Source organism: Pelecanus crispus, chromosome 5 (genome assembly GCF_030463565.1).
Source record: "Pelecanus crispus isolate bPelCri1 chromosome 5, bPelCri1.pri, whole genome shotgun sequence".
Classification (NCBI taxonomy): Eukaryota; Metazoa; Chordata; class Aves; order Pelecaniformes; family Pelecanidae; genus Pelecanus; species Pelecanus crispus.
The window spans coordinates 64,572,235-64,587,751 of record NC_134647.1 but is presented as its reverse complement, the minus strand read 5'-3'; the positions used below and the strand labels follow the sequence as shown (position 1 = coordinate 64,587,751).

The following is a 15,517-nucleotide window of genomic DNA, read 5'->3' as shown; positions in this document are numbered from 1 at the left end:
GTGTTATTGATTCCCGTGGAATATATGAGAAACTGAGGTGCAGAAAGCTTGCATGACTTGTCCAAGATTAAAATTTAGGAGCTGGCGTATACAACTGCCCCCCTTACAGTCACAGAAATTGTACTGGGAAGAGCTTTCGCCCATAAGCACTTCAGGAGCAGTGGGTTAGAAATTTCTCATTAAAGTGAGTGAAGGGGCAAGGTTTGCTTGGAAATAGGAGCCACAAGGTGCAGCTCACTGGGGGCTTCTTTAAAAATGGGAAATGGGATGGGACAGCAAAGTAAAAGTAGGAATGGTAACTGGCTGGGTGTTGTAAGGTGAGAATATCCCTCTGGAGGGATTCAGTGCTGTTCACCTTTCCTGGAGATAGAACAGCTTATAAACAAGCTCACTAACCTCCCACCTAGCCAAAATTTGGAGGTGGGAAGGTGGGGTCTGTCTAGTGTGCTCTTCTCTGCAAGACCTCTACTTTAAAGATAACCCCTGGGGCAGGATTAGATCTCAGGCTGTGAGCCAGCCAAACTCTGCTACCACTTGATGACTCACTCACATGCTAACTGCACTTTTAATTCTCACTGGTGTGTTTTCAGACAGAACCAGCTATTGTTTTGGGCACAGTCAATTATAAAATGTGCTCTTTTTCTATTTGCCAAATGAATACAAATGCTTTCTTAGAAGGTCTCCTAAGGAAAAAGATGCCTTAGATACCTTTAAAAATTCCTGCTGGCAATGCTGGGTGGCAGGTTTAGATTTGCTCTTTAAAAGAGGTTATGTAATATTACTGTAATCAAAGGCTCTTTTCTGGCTCTGGGGCAGGTGGGGATTAATAGCCCTTGGTTTTGGTTTTGTATAGAAAAATGTCAGGCCTGACAGATAGCTAGAGTAGTGATGAGGGTAACTTTTGACATTTACCAACAAGAATAGTTTCTTCCCAGTGAATTTGTGTAAGTTGGTGCCTACAGGTTTTTCTATGCAATAAATGTAACTACAATACATAGAGAGGTTGTGCATATAAAGAGGTTCCTACTTACAGAGAAGTTTTAATGCTAAAGAGAACTGTATGTACCATTTCCCAATGGTCTCCAAGAGATGTAAGCCAAACTTTTTAGGAGCAAGGGGAGCAGAACACCTATTTTGATGTGACTGTTACACTTTCCTCGTATAAATCTCTCTGAATTCTGTGTCCACAGGAATCCCACAGTTCAGGCTGGGATTCTCTCGCTGCTGTTAGAGCACATTTGGCAACAGACTGGCCATCCCGTTTGTCAGACCAGGCTTCCCAGGTTTTTAAGGAACCAAGAGCTTTCTAAAATTGTGTAGCAATATGTATCCAGCATTTAAAGTGCTTTTTAGGAACAGCACTCTTCTTAAAGGACAGTTTTAATGGCAGAAGAGCAAATGAGAGCAGTACCTTCTCATCCCTGGCTGCCTCTCATTTTCAGACCTAGAGGAAAGATGGTGCTCCTGTTTTTAACAAAAGAGGACAATATCATCAGCTGATTAGTGTGCCTTGCTTCAGTTCTCACTCAGTTTAGTCACTTGTAGCTTCTAATTTGGGAAAGAAAAATACTTTCTGGAACAGTGTGCTAGGAAAGGTTGCTAGCTCCTGGTCTGTAGTAATCATGGCAAGAAAACCAAATGCCCTCTGCCATAGACAGCTATTTTCTCTGTACTGTTCTTCAAAAGGAGAAATGGCTATGCAATCCAGTTCTAAACTCTTAACAGATTTCTCATTTCTTCTAGGTTTTACTCTCTGCCCGCCGCATGTTGGATATCTATAAAAAAACAGTTTTCTCTTAAGTGATATTTTAATTTTTTGTTGGAGATAGGATGTCTGTAAGGTTAACAGAAATGCTCTTTTCATATTTTAATGCAGTCCTACTCTCTGTTTTAACGTCTCAACCTTCTACTGGTTTACAGTAGTGAAATACCTTTTTTTTTAAAAGGTCTCATGTTTTTTATGAGCCCCTGTCCAGGGTAATTTCCCAAATGCAGTCCAGATTGGGTAAAATGTAAGCATATTTCTGAGGTATAGTTTTTTTTTATAGTAAACCACACATCAGATTAACTAGATAAAAAATAATCCCAAATCAAAACTCACAGCAGGGATTTCCCTCATTAACCTCAGGTAGACACTGGAGCATGGCAAAGAATATATTTGAAAGATGAGGGGAAAAGGAAAGTCTCCTCAGCCAGTGTTGGAAGGATGGAAACAATAATTAGATGAAGAGTGAAATGTCACTAATAGTTTAATTTTCTTGATGGAGGAACCCTAAAGCAAAGTTTAGGCAGAAGTTGTTTTTATTATGAAATCCCAGCTAGATACCCCAAAAATGCTAAAACCGACCGAGTGGGGAAATGAAGAGAGAGACGTGTACAGATTAATTAGATTGAAAAAATGTTTTGACAGCATAAGTGAACATATGGAAAGAATTGAGAGAACCCGATCCAGTTCCCCATGTGTAAATGATGCCTTAGCCATAGCTCATAAAGCAAATACAGATGAAAAAAAAAGAAAAAACAGCCCCTTTCCTATCCCCTCCCCCCAGTAAACCCCAGTCCATTGCCAGATGGCAAATAAAAGTTTGAACTCAATGACTAAACACAAGGAAAGCTGTATGTTCAGCATGAATGTGAAAAGAAATCAGCTGAATAAATCTGAATTTTGCACCTTAAAGGAAGTGGTGCAGTTCAACTAAATATTGTGTCAAGTACACAGCCGAGTGTCAGGATATCCTGTGCGGATGCAACTTCTCTGGTTTACCCTCCCCTGTCCAAATGACTCCTTCTGCTTTCTGTCCAGCTCATTTCTTTTGTTGGGCAAGCTAGTGTGGAAACACACACCTGCCCTGCCTGCCCCAAAGGTTTTACCACCTAAAATTGAGGATAAAAGCGTTAGGACAAATACTGCAAGCAGAGGGTGAGAAGGGAGCTAGAGAAGCAAAATAACTTACTCCAGGTTAGGCAGAAGAGCAGCACTCCCAGGCTTAGTTTACTACGTCACCTCCCAGGCTTAGTTTACTACATCACCAGCAGCAATGAGTATGGAGAGAGCTGATCTAGCATATAGCTACAGTGCATTCCCCTGCATCCGGATCTGATGTAGGAATCCACTCTCTTGGCTCCCAGGTGAGCTTGCTTTCTGTTAAACAGAGCTGCCTGTCAGCATAACATTTCCAAGCCTAAAAAGTGGGTTAAGTCAATATATTTCATGTGGTTTATATGGACAAACCTTCTTAGTCTATTGTAACAGTGATGCTGTGTGTGGTTAACAAATCTATTCCACCTCAGAAGGGGGTGAGGGAAATGTACTGTCTGTCCCAGCTGGTGGTGTAGTCAGGGAGCCGCCCCTTTGGTAATGAAGCTGCCAGCCATGGCATCACCACCCACAGCGTGGGACCGGCGAGGAGGCAGAGTGGGCCTCAGGCTGTGGAAACTGGACTGGTGGGCAGGCTGGGCAGACCTCCATGCTGCTGTGATTGCATCTTATCAGTATCTGTGCTATCTTGGATCTTCATACACAGACATTGCAAAGTGGACAAACACTTCATGAATACTCTATACAAGCTCATGTCAGGCTAAGTGTGGCTAAACCGTGCCCCAGCTCTGGTGCAGACTGCTTAGATGTTGCCCACAGACTGTTGATTCATGGCACCCAGTGCCAGCAATCTGTGAAACTGAAACAGGAGCTAAACACTTGGGCTCTTTCCATTGCCCAGGTAAGCTGAAACCCCTGCTAAGCTGTCAAGTTTGCATCCAAGCAGCTTTGGGCACTAAGAGGTGCCAGCAATGGAGCCCTCACAAAGCAAACTGCTTAATTCTTTGATAGTCAAAGGCGACTCGGGGGAGTGCAGAGTCAAATCAACAACAAACCAACCTATATTTAGTAGCAGTGTGGCTGGACCTTAGACCCAAACATAGTTTCCAGCTGATAGATGATGTGGCAATCATAGCTGACCCTCATCCCATTCTAAATTTGGTCTGCTGAATAAGTAATTAATATCATCGCTAGCATGACAAGCCACCCTTTACAGCAGCTGCATTACCACTGCTGCTCCTCTTATGGCTTTGTCTGTCGGCTGGCCAGCCTGGCTGAAGCACAAGCTCAGTGCAACATTGAGCTACGGTGGCCACAGTCTGTCTGACACTGAGCGTAGTCACTGAAGCAGACTAAAAGTAGGTGCTCTGGAGGCAGAAGTGGTACCGTGGCCTTATCTGCACTTGTCTCTACTGTCATGTGATCTTCTTTCCATTTGTTCTTGTCTCTGATACTAAGGAGTAAGAACCATGCTCCTGTGGTACAGGACAGGTTGAGTGATACGTACTTTAATAAGGCATGGAAGGCTGCAGTAGGACTGAGAGCTCTGTGTACCACCTACGATGCAAAATTAGGGACAAACCTGGAGTTTAGAAACTGCGTGTACAAGCCAGACCAAACCTGAAGGAAAACAGTGGGTGCAGCCTATTTCAGAGAGAGGTAACTGAAACTTAAAACAGTAAATTACATGTCCCAGATAACTCAGGGAATCTGTTGCAAACTTTCTGGATCCTGATTCAGTGCTTGAACCAGGCAGCTGCTTTGTCTCAGTACGGAGGATCTGTCCAGTTGGCCCCTGTGAACTGAAGCTGGATGGTTTAGGGGTAGAATAATGTCGGGCTGCTTCTAAGCTACCTGTCTGATTTCCCTCCACAACAGTAACGGCCTTTAATAAACAAATGTGTAAAATATTCCTCTAAGATGGGCCAGTGCTATTATCGAATGTATGGACAGTGAGATTCAAAAGGTCAGTGACTTTTCCTGGAAGACAGACTTAAGTCCTGAGCTGGTGTCCTGCTTGCTGGACCTCCATCCTTTTGTCCTCTTCTCCCTCCTTCTCTGTAGTCTCACAGACAGACACAGACAGACAGAAACACAGTCTCTCTCTCTGAGGTTTGATACGAACACAGAAACCTATGTTGGAACAGAGCAAAAGGAAAATACAAGCTTGTGTGAGATTTTCCACCTTTTCACTAAATGTATGAAAGCCAAATTTTCACACTTTGGTCTTAGGTGTGAAATTTTTGCTCAGCTCTAATATTTATCCATAATGTGTTTTAAAACTTGGCTTGCTCCATTCAGAATACCACAGAGAATTGAGTTACAGATTTTGGGCTTTGTGCATGCTGCCAAGATCTGCCCCTATAACTCAAACAAATTTAAGGGGGTAAAAAAAACCACTAGAAAAATATTGTATATGGTCCATCACATGCTTTCTTCATGCAGTCATACACCACCAAAAAGTAATGTTCTGCTAGGGCTCTGTTACATAAATATTCATGTAACTCCTGTAAGCATAGATAAGATGAATTTTGCATCTCCAGGCTATTGAGTAAGCAATCCCTAAATAAAAGCCTATAAGAAAATAGCAGCCTTGCTTACAATTCTTAGAAAAGTTTAAAAGTATTTCTTGAACATCAGCATTTCAAGAAATCTATTTATTCCCCTCAAATCCAAATATATCTGTGACCGGACTTCTTAAAATGATGTTAATTAACATCTGTTAGCCTCTGCTTATGTGTGTGGAATAGCGATGAGCAAGACAGAGGTTCTTCACTGTTGCAGAACAGTAAAAATAATTGCATATAACATTATTTACTGTATTGGTTATGAGGACTTAGAAGCGTAAAGAAAGTCAGTCTGTTTGAAGGTACTTACACCTGCTGAATTCTGCAAATCAGAACAAATCTGGTGGGGAAGAACGTTCCTACATTTTAGTCTGTTGTGAATGGGGCAACTTTTATATTATTTTCCTCTGACGCTGGATCTGTGACAGTAGAGCTGTACAAAACCACCAGAGAGTTGAGACTGAGTGGGAGTCTGGGTAATGTTTTCAGGGTAATGAAGGTACAATTCACATTTCCAAGCTCTGTGTGGTTCAGAAGTTGAGACTGACCTTCCATGCATACACTCGTGTCACTCTCAGGAATATGTGAAGAAGCACATTTGCTGGTACAGATTTCTCACTGTGTTTGGCTGTAAGAATGGCAGCATTTGATCACTTGGCTTGTATTGCTACAATAAAAAGAATGTAATTTCCTACTTTTGCGTAAGTACTGAGATTAAGTGAATTGACAACTTCAGTTTGGGAAGAAAAGTAAGCCATGTATCTCATTCCAGCTTGTTCTGAGGTTCCTGAATTAGTTAGGTTAGAATTTATGATCCAAAACTGGTTTACAGCAAAGTTATTTTGCATCCTTCCCATCATTTGTAGGCCAGTCATTCTTGGTGCAGCAGAACCATGGCTGTCATGGGACAAGCCATAAACCAACAGTGTTCACAGAGAAAACTTGCTTAATTCGCATTTGAGTACACCTCTTCGCTTTCATCTTGTCTAAGGATTCTTCGTCCAAGTAGCTGGCACACTGTTGCTGTAACTGGAGCATTGTATACACACACAATTTGGTGAGCTTTGCTGTATGTTTTTGTACGTGCAGGCCAAATGCTTTCAGCCACTGAAATTGTACAGTAAAACTTCAGATGATATGTGGTTGTTTTCACTGTTAATAACAATGCTAGGTAAAAGTCCAAAGATTTCTTGGGATTATCAAAATGAGTAAGTGGGGAGAACACATCTGGGAAATTGCATTTGTGCCTGAATGCCTCATCCATTTAACTTTGAATACAATTTTTAATGTACCTAAATAAAGCAAAAACGCAAATTCTTAAGGGGACTGATGTTCCCAGGTCATTCATTTCAGTGGGATTTAGTTACTTGACTTCCTTACCTAAGGCCAATGTCCCTGTATCTGATTTCTCATTTGATGTACACTTTTAAGAGCCTACATCCCATTAATTTTCGGTAATACTCAGCCACATAAGTCCTTGAGTCACTACTGAAAGTCAGACTTAGGGACTATTCACAAGTGGGTTAATCTTCCTCGGCTCGTCTTGTGGGGTGAGCAGGATTATGCTGGGTGCTGTGAGACAGCCCTTGCAGGAGCCCATTGACTAGGGAATCAGAGAAGATCAGTCTCCCAATCTAAAGATAGTCCCTGTAAGCACGTCCTGTGGGCTCCTGATGCCAGGCTGACATGCTTTTCCCGGTGCCTCCTGGTATGACAGAGTAGCTTGCTGCACTGTGGCTGCCATGCAGTGTTAAAAACCTTTTCCTTTCCATTGTTAAAGGGATAATGGTTGAAATTTCCAGCTTTTACATGCTGTGTCAAATATAGGGTTTCCCTAGGAGATAGGGTTTTCCCTGGGTTCCAGATAGGGTTTCTCTGGGCGATCTACTGCCTTTTGAGGCTACCCTGGTGTCTTAAACTTGTCCCCTGCCCCAGATCATGCTGAAGAGCAGAATTCAGCCACCAGTATCAAATTAATTTGAATGACTACTGACCTTCCCGGCTGGGTCGCTCTTCCAGCAGCAAAATGGCACCTTGTTCTGAAATCTTGGTGGGCCTTGGAGAACTTGGTTCCCTGGGCCTGTGTTCCTTCTGTCCCAGGCAGGGTAACCGTGTTTGACTAACTCTCTCCATGGTAAGCAGAGTGTTTACTGGCTTGTATCTGTCTCAGCTTTGACACTCTAACAAAAGGTTAGAAATCATGAATGCATCCCTTTATTTCTGCTCCACAGTGCCTCTCTTTTTTTTCTGTGTAAACCCTTCACTTGCCTCTTGCCCAGCCTTTAGAAATGATGATCAAATGCGAACTTTCAGGGTTTATTTATAGCATAGCCTTTATGGAAAGAGAGAAAAGAAATGATTAAAAAGCAATTTTACAAAATATTTTGTTTTAAGAGAGAATTCATTGTGTTTAAATCACTGTATTCATTGTACCGTCTAGACTGGCAAACAAAGAAGATAGAGCGTCATTCAAATTAAGACTGTGAAATTCTTGGTGACTGGAATTATGGATTTGGATGTCAACCCTCAAACAAACTATTTCTGAACAGCAGTATTATCACTTTGCTATATTTAAGGCTTTGTTGGAGACAGAACAGTGCACAAGGTTGATCTGATTCAGTAATGCAATTCTAATGTTCCTTTGTTTCCGATTTCATTATAAATTCATATTTTCAATGTTCTGTTCCTCTTTGTCCCCAGAAAATTGTTGAAAAGACTCTCCTCTGGGAGTAAAGTTTTTGTTCAAACTAACAATGGCCAAACTGACTTTAAAAAACAAAAAAACGCACAACCGAAATGCAAATTAGGACAGAGAATTTATTTAGGATATTTTGAGCAACCTAGAATGAGTGAGTTGTTGAAAACTGCTGGCTGTGTATTTTTTTAACATGTTATTCCACATTACCGTGGTAGTTGCTGTGAGACCTTAATGCTATGCATTCTTAGAGACCCATGTATTTTCAGTAGATTTAAAAATACAAAAGTATTTTACCAGGTAAACTGGAAAAGATGTGGCATCTTCCTCCTTAGCTACATGTGGATAGATGGGTGAACCAGCAGAACATAAGCAGCAGCCAGGCGCTGTTCCCTAGTTTAGATCAGGGCTTGAAGGACTAGTTTTCCTTTAGGGACCTCTCTAGCCTGTCCTGCTGCCAGCCCCATCATAGAATCACAGAATCGTAGAATCATTTAGGTTGGAAAAGACCCTTCAGATCATCGAGTCCAACCATAAACTCGGAGCAGTGGCTCCCTCCCCGGCTCCCTGTCAGAGGATGGGGCCTCTGTGCCACGGGTTTCAGGTTCGGGCAGACCTCACAGGGAGTGTTAGGAGGCTTTCGTCAGCCCTGTGGAGACTTGGTTTCAACCTTTGAAGACCACCGTTGCAAAGCGCCTGGTCTGAAAGCTGGAGCGTCGCAGGTGCCCCCTGGGGTGTTGGGCCCCAGCAGGGTGGCGGAGGCACGGGGGGGGAGCGAGGGGACGTGCGGGAGGGAGCCCGAGCCAGGGCCGACCAGGGCTGCCCTCACACCTCCCACACCTGGTGGAGTCGGCGCTGGTGTCTGTTCTCTCTTGAACCAGCCTGAGGAGACCTGTAGTTAGATGAGTAACAGCATAAAAATAAAACCTGTCTGAAGATACGTTTATCTCAAAAGGCTGGCTTATTTCCCAAAGAAGCAGTAATGCATTTTTCAGCACTGGAAGTCGTAAGAGGCCCCAGAATAAAGCAGAACATGAGTCTGTAGAATACTTATGGCAGAAGCAGAACATGTCCTGGGAATGGCGCTGTGTCCTGTTCTCTTAACGCTGCCCAGATTGGGGCGGCAGCAGGCAGACCCTGCGTGTGCACGGAGGGGGTGGATGGCAAACTTTGGCCCTCCCTTTCATTTTTGTTACACCTGAGAAAAAAGTGGATTTGTCTGAGACGTTTAGACCCTTTAGATGTCTTGGTTTTATTTCTGTCCAGTATCCTCAAGGCAATTAAAAAAGAGATGTAAAGCAGGGAGCAGAAAGCAAGGCGACTCTTTCCATTAGTGAGAGTGCTTCGAGGGGCTTTGCCTTTGCCTTATGTTTTCTGTTTTCTATCTGGAAAAGCAGTATGGATTGTAACAGAGGGAATTGTCTTTTACTTTGAGGGGATTTTTTTTCTGTGTGTTCATTCATTTTTTTGGGTAGCCTCTAAGTCCAGCTGGCCATGTAAGGGAGTTGTAAAAGATAGACTTATTGTAAACGGGAACAATGCTTGAACAAGTATCACCTGTTAAAGAACAGGGAATAAATGCCCATTTCTCTTACTGGGAAAGATCTCAACCTTTCCATGCCAGTACTTTAATCTGGCTGGTGTGCAGAGTCTCTGTGCCAGCAGGCTCACATGTCCCAGAGAAGAGAACACACTATCTCACTGGAAGTGTTATTTCAAGGGTGTTTCTTGGGGAATCAAAGTCCAATCAACTTCTGCACGTATGAAAGAGTATAGGCATATGAGTGTACAGAAATACTCCCTGCTGTTTTATCAGAAGCACTAAGAGAGTAAATCCTGACTGCACCATCACTGGCAGTGCTTTGTACTTTGGAAGAGCCACGATTTCATCCAGTATTAACCGCCTGAAGTATAAAAGGATGTGTTGATGCTGAAGGATGAAGCAAACACGCCCAGAACATGCCAGATAATGCTGCAGGTTCAGCCAGCCAGGCAGGGCTGGGGACTGCCTGCTGCTCTGGCACGCGGGTGGCACCCCAGGCGTTTGTGCCTAGCTGAGCAAACGCTGCCGTGCATGGGAGAAAGAGTACCTGCTGGCTTAATGGGCAGCCCACTTACATCCCGGCATTTAGGTCATGATGATGTTTCTTTAACACAGGGGAAATGGGAAACCAGAAGCTGTAAGGTCTGCCGGTCATCTTGCTTATCCTCAGAGCCTCCCTGCCTGTCCTGGGCCAGTGAAACTGTGCTTACATTCCTCATCTACACTGTAAAGTTCTAGGAGATCCTCAGCTGTAAAATGCTGGATTAGTGGGAAGCAAAGGTTTTACTACAGCAGATATTGCAGCCTATAAAATCATCCAACCCTTTTAAAAATCTAGCCGTAGTATTTGACGAGATGGCTTCCAGCAGCAGCAGAGGCCGACTGTTCTCCAGGGGTCATTCTGATACTCTCACTGTGCTTTAGGCACTAACATTAAAACAGATTTAGGGTCCTGCTTAGAAACTATGCACACTGATAGAGATTTAGTCAGACACTGATTCTTGAATCCTGATCTTTTATGTTAACACTGCTGCATCTGAAAGCTATTGCTTTAATGCTCCTTGTGAAATAACTTCCACTGAAAATAGCCTGTGCCTGCTGCCTCCACCCTTGCCTGAGAGCTTGATCCTCTATTAACATCGGTGATTAGTGTCTCGTTCCAGTGGGATTGCTCAGGAGAAACCACAGAAAATCCAAATCTCACAGAGATCAGGAAAGGAACCAAATTATTCGGTCCTCTCCCTTCCACATGGGACTCTGTCCCAGAGACTCCTTCTGCAGGGGATTCTGCGACATCCCTTTGTCTGACTTTGTTTTGGCCAAAAGCAGAGCAGGATCAAAGTCTGTCTCTTACACGTCTATACTGGAATGGGAGGGCAGCTGTGGGCTCCGTAAGAGAACTTTGCAAGTTACCTTTAGCTTCTGGAGCACACTTGAGTCCTCCCTTGCTGCAGGGAAGTGATACTTTAAGAATATGATTAAGGGATCTCATGTACAGTATCATTTTATTTGAGAAATCTCTCCTCCGGGGATGCAATGTTTAACGTTTCCTTTGGTTAGTGTAAATAATAAAAGTTAAGTCTGTTCTGCCTGGGACTCCCAGTAAGAAGGAGGAACAGATTTTGGTTTACTGAGGGGTCTTGCAGTACTTTGTTCTCATGACTGCTATATAATGGGATTGAACATATTTTATGCCATCTGGCCTGTTCAGCCGAAATAAAATACATCAGTAATGTTCCGATTGGTTTTGAAACATCTTGTTCTTGTCAAAAAGTATTTTAAACCAAAACAGGCTTTTCCAGTTTGTGTTTGTCTTTTACTAGGAGGCCATGGCAAAAATGGGGAAAATTGGGAGAGTCGTGCAGCCTAACCCCGAACATAAAAGGTAATCCTGACTTTTGTGCGTTCATCCGTGAGAATTTACTGAAGTTAAGGTCTGTCTCTCTGTAGCTCTGCTTGAATGCAGTCGTATTTACCACCCAGACTTTTTAAGGATTGCATGGGCAACCAACTCTTCAGCTTGGCTGAAGGCAGGCATTTGCTGTCAGCGGGGTGCGAGCACCGTAGCCCGTGAGCCCTGCCCGTGCCCGTGCCCGTGCCCGTGCCCGTGCCTCTCCTTGGCAAGGGAGCGCGGCCGGCGGCGCGCAGAACGCTGCCGAAGCTGCCAGCAGCTCAGAGCCACCGCAGCGGACTTTCCGAAGCGGCGGCAGCTCCCGCCGCACGGAGGCCTTTGCGTCATGTCTCGTCCGCTTCGCCGACGAGCTCTGCGGTCCCCGAGGGGGCCGCCGTGCGGGGCCCGGCCGGGCGCGGCCCCTCGCCGCCGCCGCCGCCGCCGCCGCCGCCCAGCCCGGAGCCCGCGGCCGCCGGGACTTCGCTCCCGCCCGCGGCGGCTCCCCCGGCGCGGCGCGCGCACGGCGGGGCGCGGGCTCCCCCTGGCGGCGGCGACGCGGCGCTGCGGGCGGCCCCGCGGGGCGCGGGGGGCGCGGGGCCGCCATCGAACGGCGCCCCGGGGGCCGCGGGGGTGGGGAGCCGTGAGCTCGCCGCTGCACGGCCCTGGCGCTCGGCCGGCCGGTGCCAGTGGCTAGGAGAGCAGCGAAGTCCCAGTGCCTACGCCCTCCCCCCGCGGAGGAGTCCGGAGGAAATACTGTCGGAAAATCAACGCTGTCCACAGGGTAAAAGAAAAGGTGTAATTATAAGTTGAAATCACTTGTTTGGGTGGACACTGTGCTCTGGCAGCGTACAGGACTCTGATCCTACTAAAACTTGTAATTAGGAAAGAGTCGAGGCTTCTTTGATGCCGAGTGAAGGAAGTAAACGTGTATATTACAGGGGATTTAAATCTCAGGCTTTGTTGAAATTAACTTTCTTATACAGATTTTATGACAAGAAATACGAAGTATTTTTGAAACTTGTGGAACATCAGAGAGAGTATCGCTCCATCATGAACAGCTAATCCAGAGCCATGTAATCTGGGAACAGCAGGGATAACGAATTTCCAGATACTTGTGATGAGGGTAATTTCTAATTACTGTACTGTCCATGTTAAAAACATACTTGTACCATTTAAAGTGTACACTTTAATTTTTAATGAGAAATAAAATGCACTCACTTCACTGTGAAGCACTGGGTATTTTCTGTCAATAATTCCTGCACCCCAGGGACAAGGAATAATCATTTGCCCCAGTCAGGGGAGACAAGGTAACCAGCTGCGGATACCCCAGTGCTGGTCTTCAGACTGGCCACAAGCAGGAGGAGCACAAGGAACAACGTAACCAACTCGATGGACTCGAATCGCTGCCCTTTGCCATGTTTTTCCCAGGTAATCACCTGGCATCACATGTGGTCCTTTTAATTTTACTACCTGCTACAGCTAAGACCTGAACATGATTTCTATTGGAAAGTTCTGTTTGGGTTTTTTTTACTCTGATTATAGTACTTCTTTGGCGGCTGATATTTGAGAATCGCTTTTGCAGCTGTGCAATCTTTTTCTCTCTTCTGTTTCCTGCTCTCTTTTTTTCTGTCTCCATTCTTGCAGCACAGTCGTTTTGCTATCAATAATTTGTGCCATTTTGTCTTTTGCAAGTAACTCACCCTCAGTGCGCATTAATCACCGTGCAGATGTGAAACGGCCCATTGTTGACATTGAAAGACTAGGTTGAGCAGACGCAGTTGCTGAAAATATGTTCATAATGCAGGTGCATTCCTCCCATCCTGCCAGCTGCCTCGCAGGGAGTCAGCCCTGAAACAGCCCAGCTCTCCCTGTCCATTCTCATCACGTTGCTTCAGCCAGACCCGGGTCAGAGCCTGTGTGTCTGCACAGCCCGCCAGCTGCAGAGCTGAAGGCAGCAACAGCAGGTACAGGGAACACAGAGGGAGAGAGAAAGGGTTTTCCTTCCTTAGACTTGCATTTGTCAAGGCTCAGAAACCTTCCTGGCTGCCTGCTGACCAAATCCAGTCAACAAAAGGCTTTTATTTGTTCCCAGGTGATTTTGAAGGTTGTTCTGGATAGTTAGTCCTACAAGGTGGCATAACTGGGCTGTGGAAAGAGAGAGTTTGGACACTCTGGTTGTATACAGCAAAAATGTTTCACCCCTGACAGTACAAATTGTTTTGATCTTGCAAGATCCAAACACCGCCAGTGCCTTCAGTGAAATTCTCAGAAATTCTTTCTTTCTCTGCCATTTGTCTGTTACTTCCTAATAAAAGACACTATTCTGTTTAAAAAGCAAAACCAGGGTCCCCAGCTGAAGGAGAGGATTAAGAAGCGAGGGGTGACAGAATAGAAGAGCGTATGCAGACCAACTACAACTCTGTTATAGGTCAGTCATGAGAACCCTTCTTTTCTTCAGACTCTGAACTGCCACCCTCTTGGTGAGCCTGTATTACGCAAGAGGAAAAACCTACAGTCTCTTTCCATAGAGTCGGTATTCATATAGATGGACTCCATCTTTATATGCTTAGCTTGATAGAAATTTCATTCTTTAGTATTGGCATAGGCTGTAATTCCCAGTTAAATGCAAACAGAAGTTACACAATAACAAAAGTACACTTAGAGAACTTGGAAAATAATAGTTTCTGGGTTTTTTTATGTTAGTAGTCAGCACTCAAAAACATCTGGTAATTTTTTTAAAGCAACAATGCACTTCCTGCCTCGTAGTTCATGGAAAAGCAATTGTTGCCATTTCCAAAGTACCCATTGTTAAGAGAAACAGCTTTACAAGTTCAGGGACATAATTAAAGACAATGAAAGTTGATGGGAATAAAATGAAGAAACATCATAACAAGAAAAGTATAACAAACAAGAAAACGACTGCAACATAATGGTATGTCATAGCTTGCAATTCAAGAGCACAATAAAATATGTCAGCTGAAAATACGTACAAGGAAAAAACAGTTGGAGACCAGTGTCCTGTGAACAATAAATATTCATAAATTTTAATATATCTATTTTAATATACAATCCATATATGAAAATGAAGTCCACCGACTCCAAATACATAGCAAATGTACAGATTATACAGGGACAGATGTGTAGGGTTGTCTGGAGCGTACCAGCATTTTAACTCTTTGCAGCTCAACAAAAACAGACATGCACACACACCCCTCAACTTTGGCAAACTTTCCATAAACTTCCTGCTATTTATATCATCATCATAAAATTGGCCTTGATCTCTCTGGCTGAACTGGTACCACGACTTACAAGGAAATCACAAGGAGTGTGTGAAGTCTAGAAAGGAAACAAACAGTCATGCTGACTTTGTTAAAGCTTAGCTGCACAGGGTTCAAGGAAGCTATGTACCTTGCATAGGCTTATACAAAACAGTTACACAGAGATTTGTTCACATTTCCTGCATGATTTTTTAATGCTTTTGTCCCCTTGTAATACTTCTACTTTATAGTTGTGTTTTTGTTCCAAGCCAGTGTTACTACCAGTTTCATATTATCCATTTTAAAAACAGGACTGTACTCATTGCAGAGCTATAAAAAATCTGTATTCCAGTGGATGGGTAATCAGCTGTGATAACACAAAGCATTGATACAAGATTTTGTAGTGATACTATCTAACATTCCATATGCTATACAAGACTTAGCAAATTGTACGGTTTGCTAAGGTCTCAAATTAAAATTTTATTCAAATTGAGCCAAGATGTAAAATGTTCAAGCTCGAGAGTTCTAAAACTCTTCAACTGCAAGTTGATTTGCATTGTAATTTTAAGCTCTGTTCATAGCTTTAGGCATTTTCAATTCAGGCACTTTGTATGAAGATAAGTTGCAGAAAAATGCAGCATGAAAGAGTCTACCAAGTCTACAGTGTAAAACTAGCCTTCTAAGCACTTGCACATCGAATCACTTGGCCATGCCAAGTATTGCTGAGTCCTGCTTCAGCCTTTGTC

General features: G+C 43.9%; 1 protein-coding gene across 1 annotated transcript in view; it reads left to right on the top strand.

The window, feature by feature from the left end:
• The window catches only part of FGGY (FGGY carbohydrate kinase domain containing), a 137,578-nt gene extending 125,002 nt beyond the window's left edge, over nucleotides 1-12,576 (top strand). The window contains exons 14-15 of the mRNA XM_075710850.1: nucleotides 11,447-11,508; nucleotides 12,498-12,576. Of these exons, the coding sequence (XP_075566965.1) occupies nucleotides 11,447-11,508; nucleotides 12,498-12,576 (141 nt within the window). The remainder of the gene's footprint in view (nucleotides 1-11,446; nucleotides 11,509-12,497) is intronic.
• The last annotated feature ends 2,941 nt before the right edge of the window (nucleotides 12,577-15,517 follow it).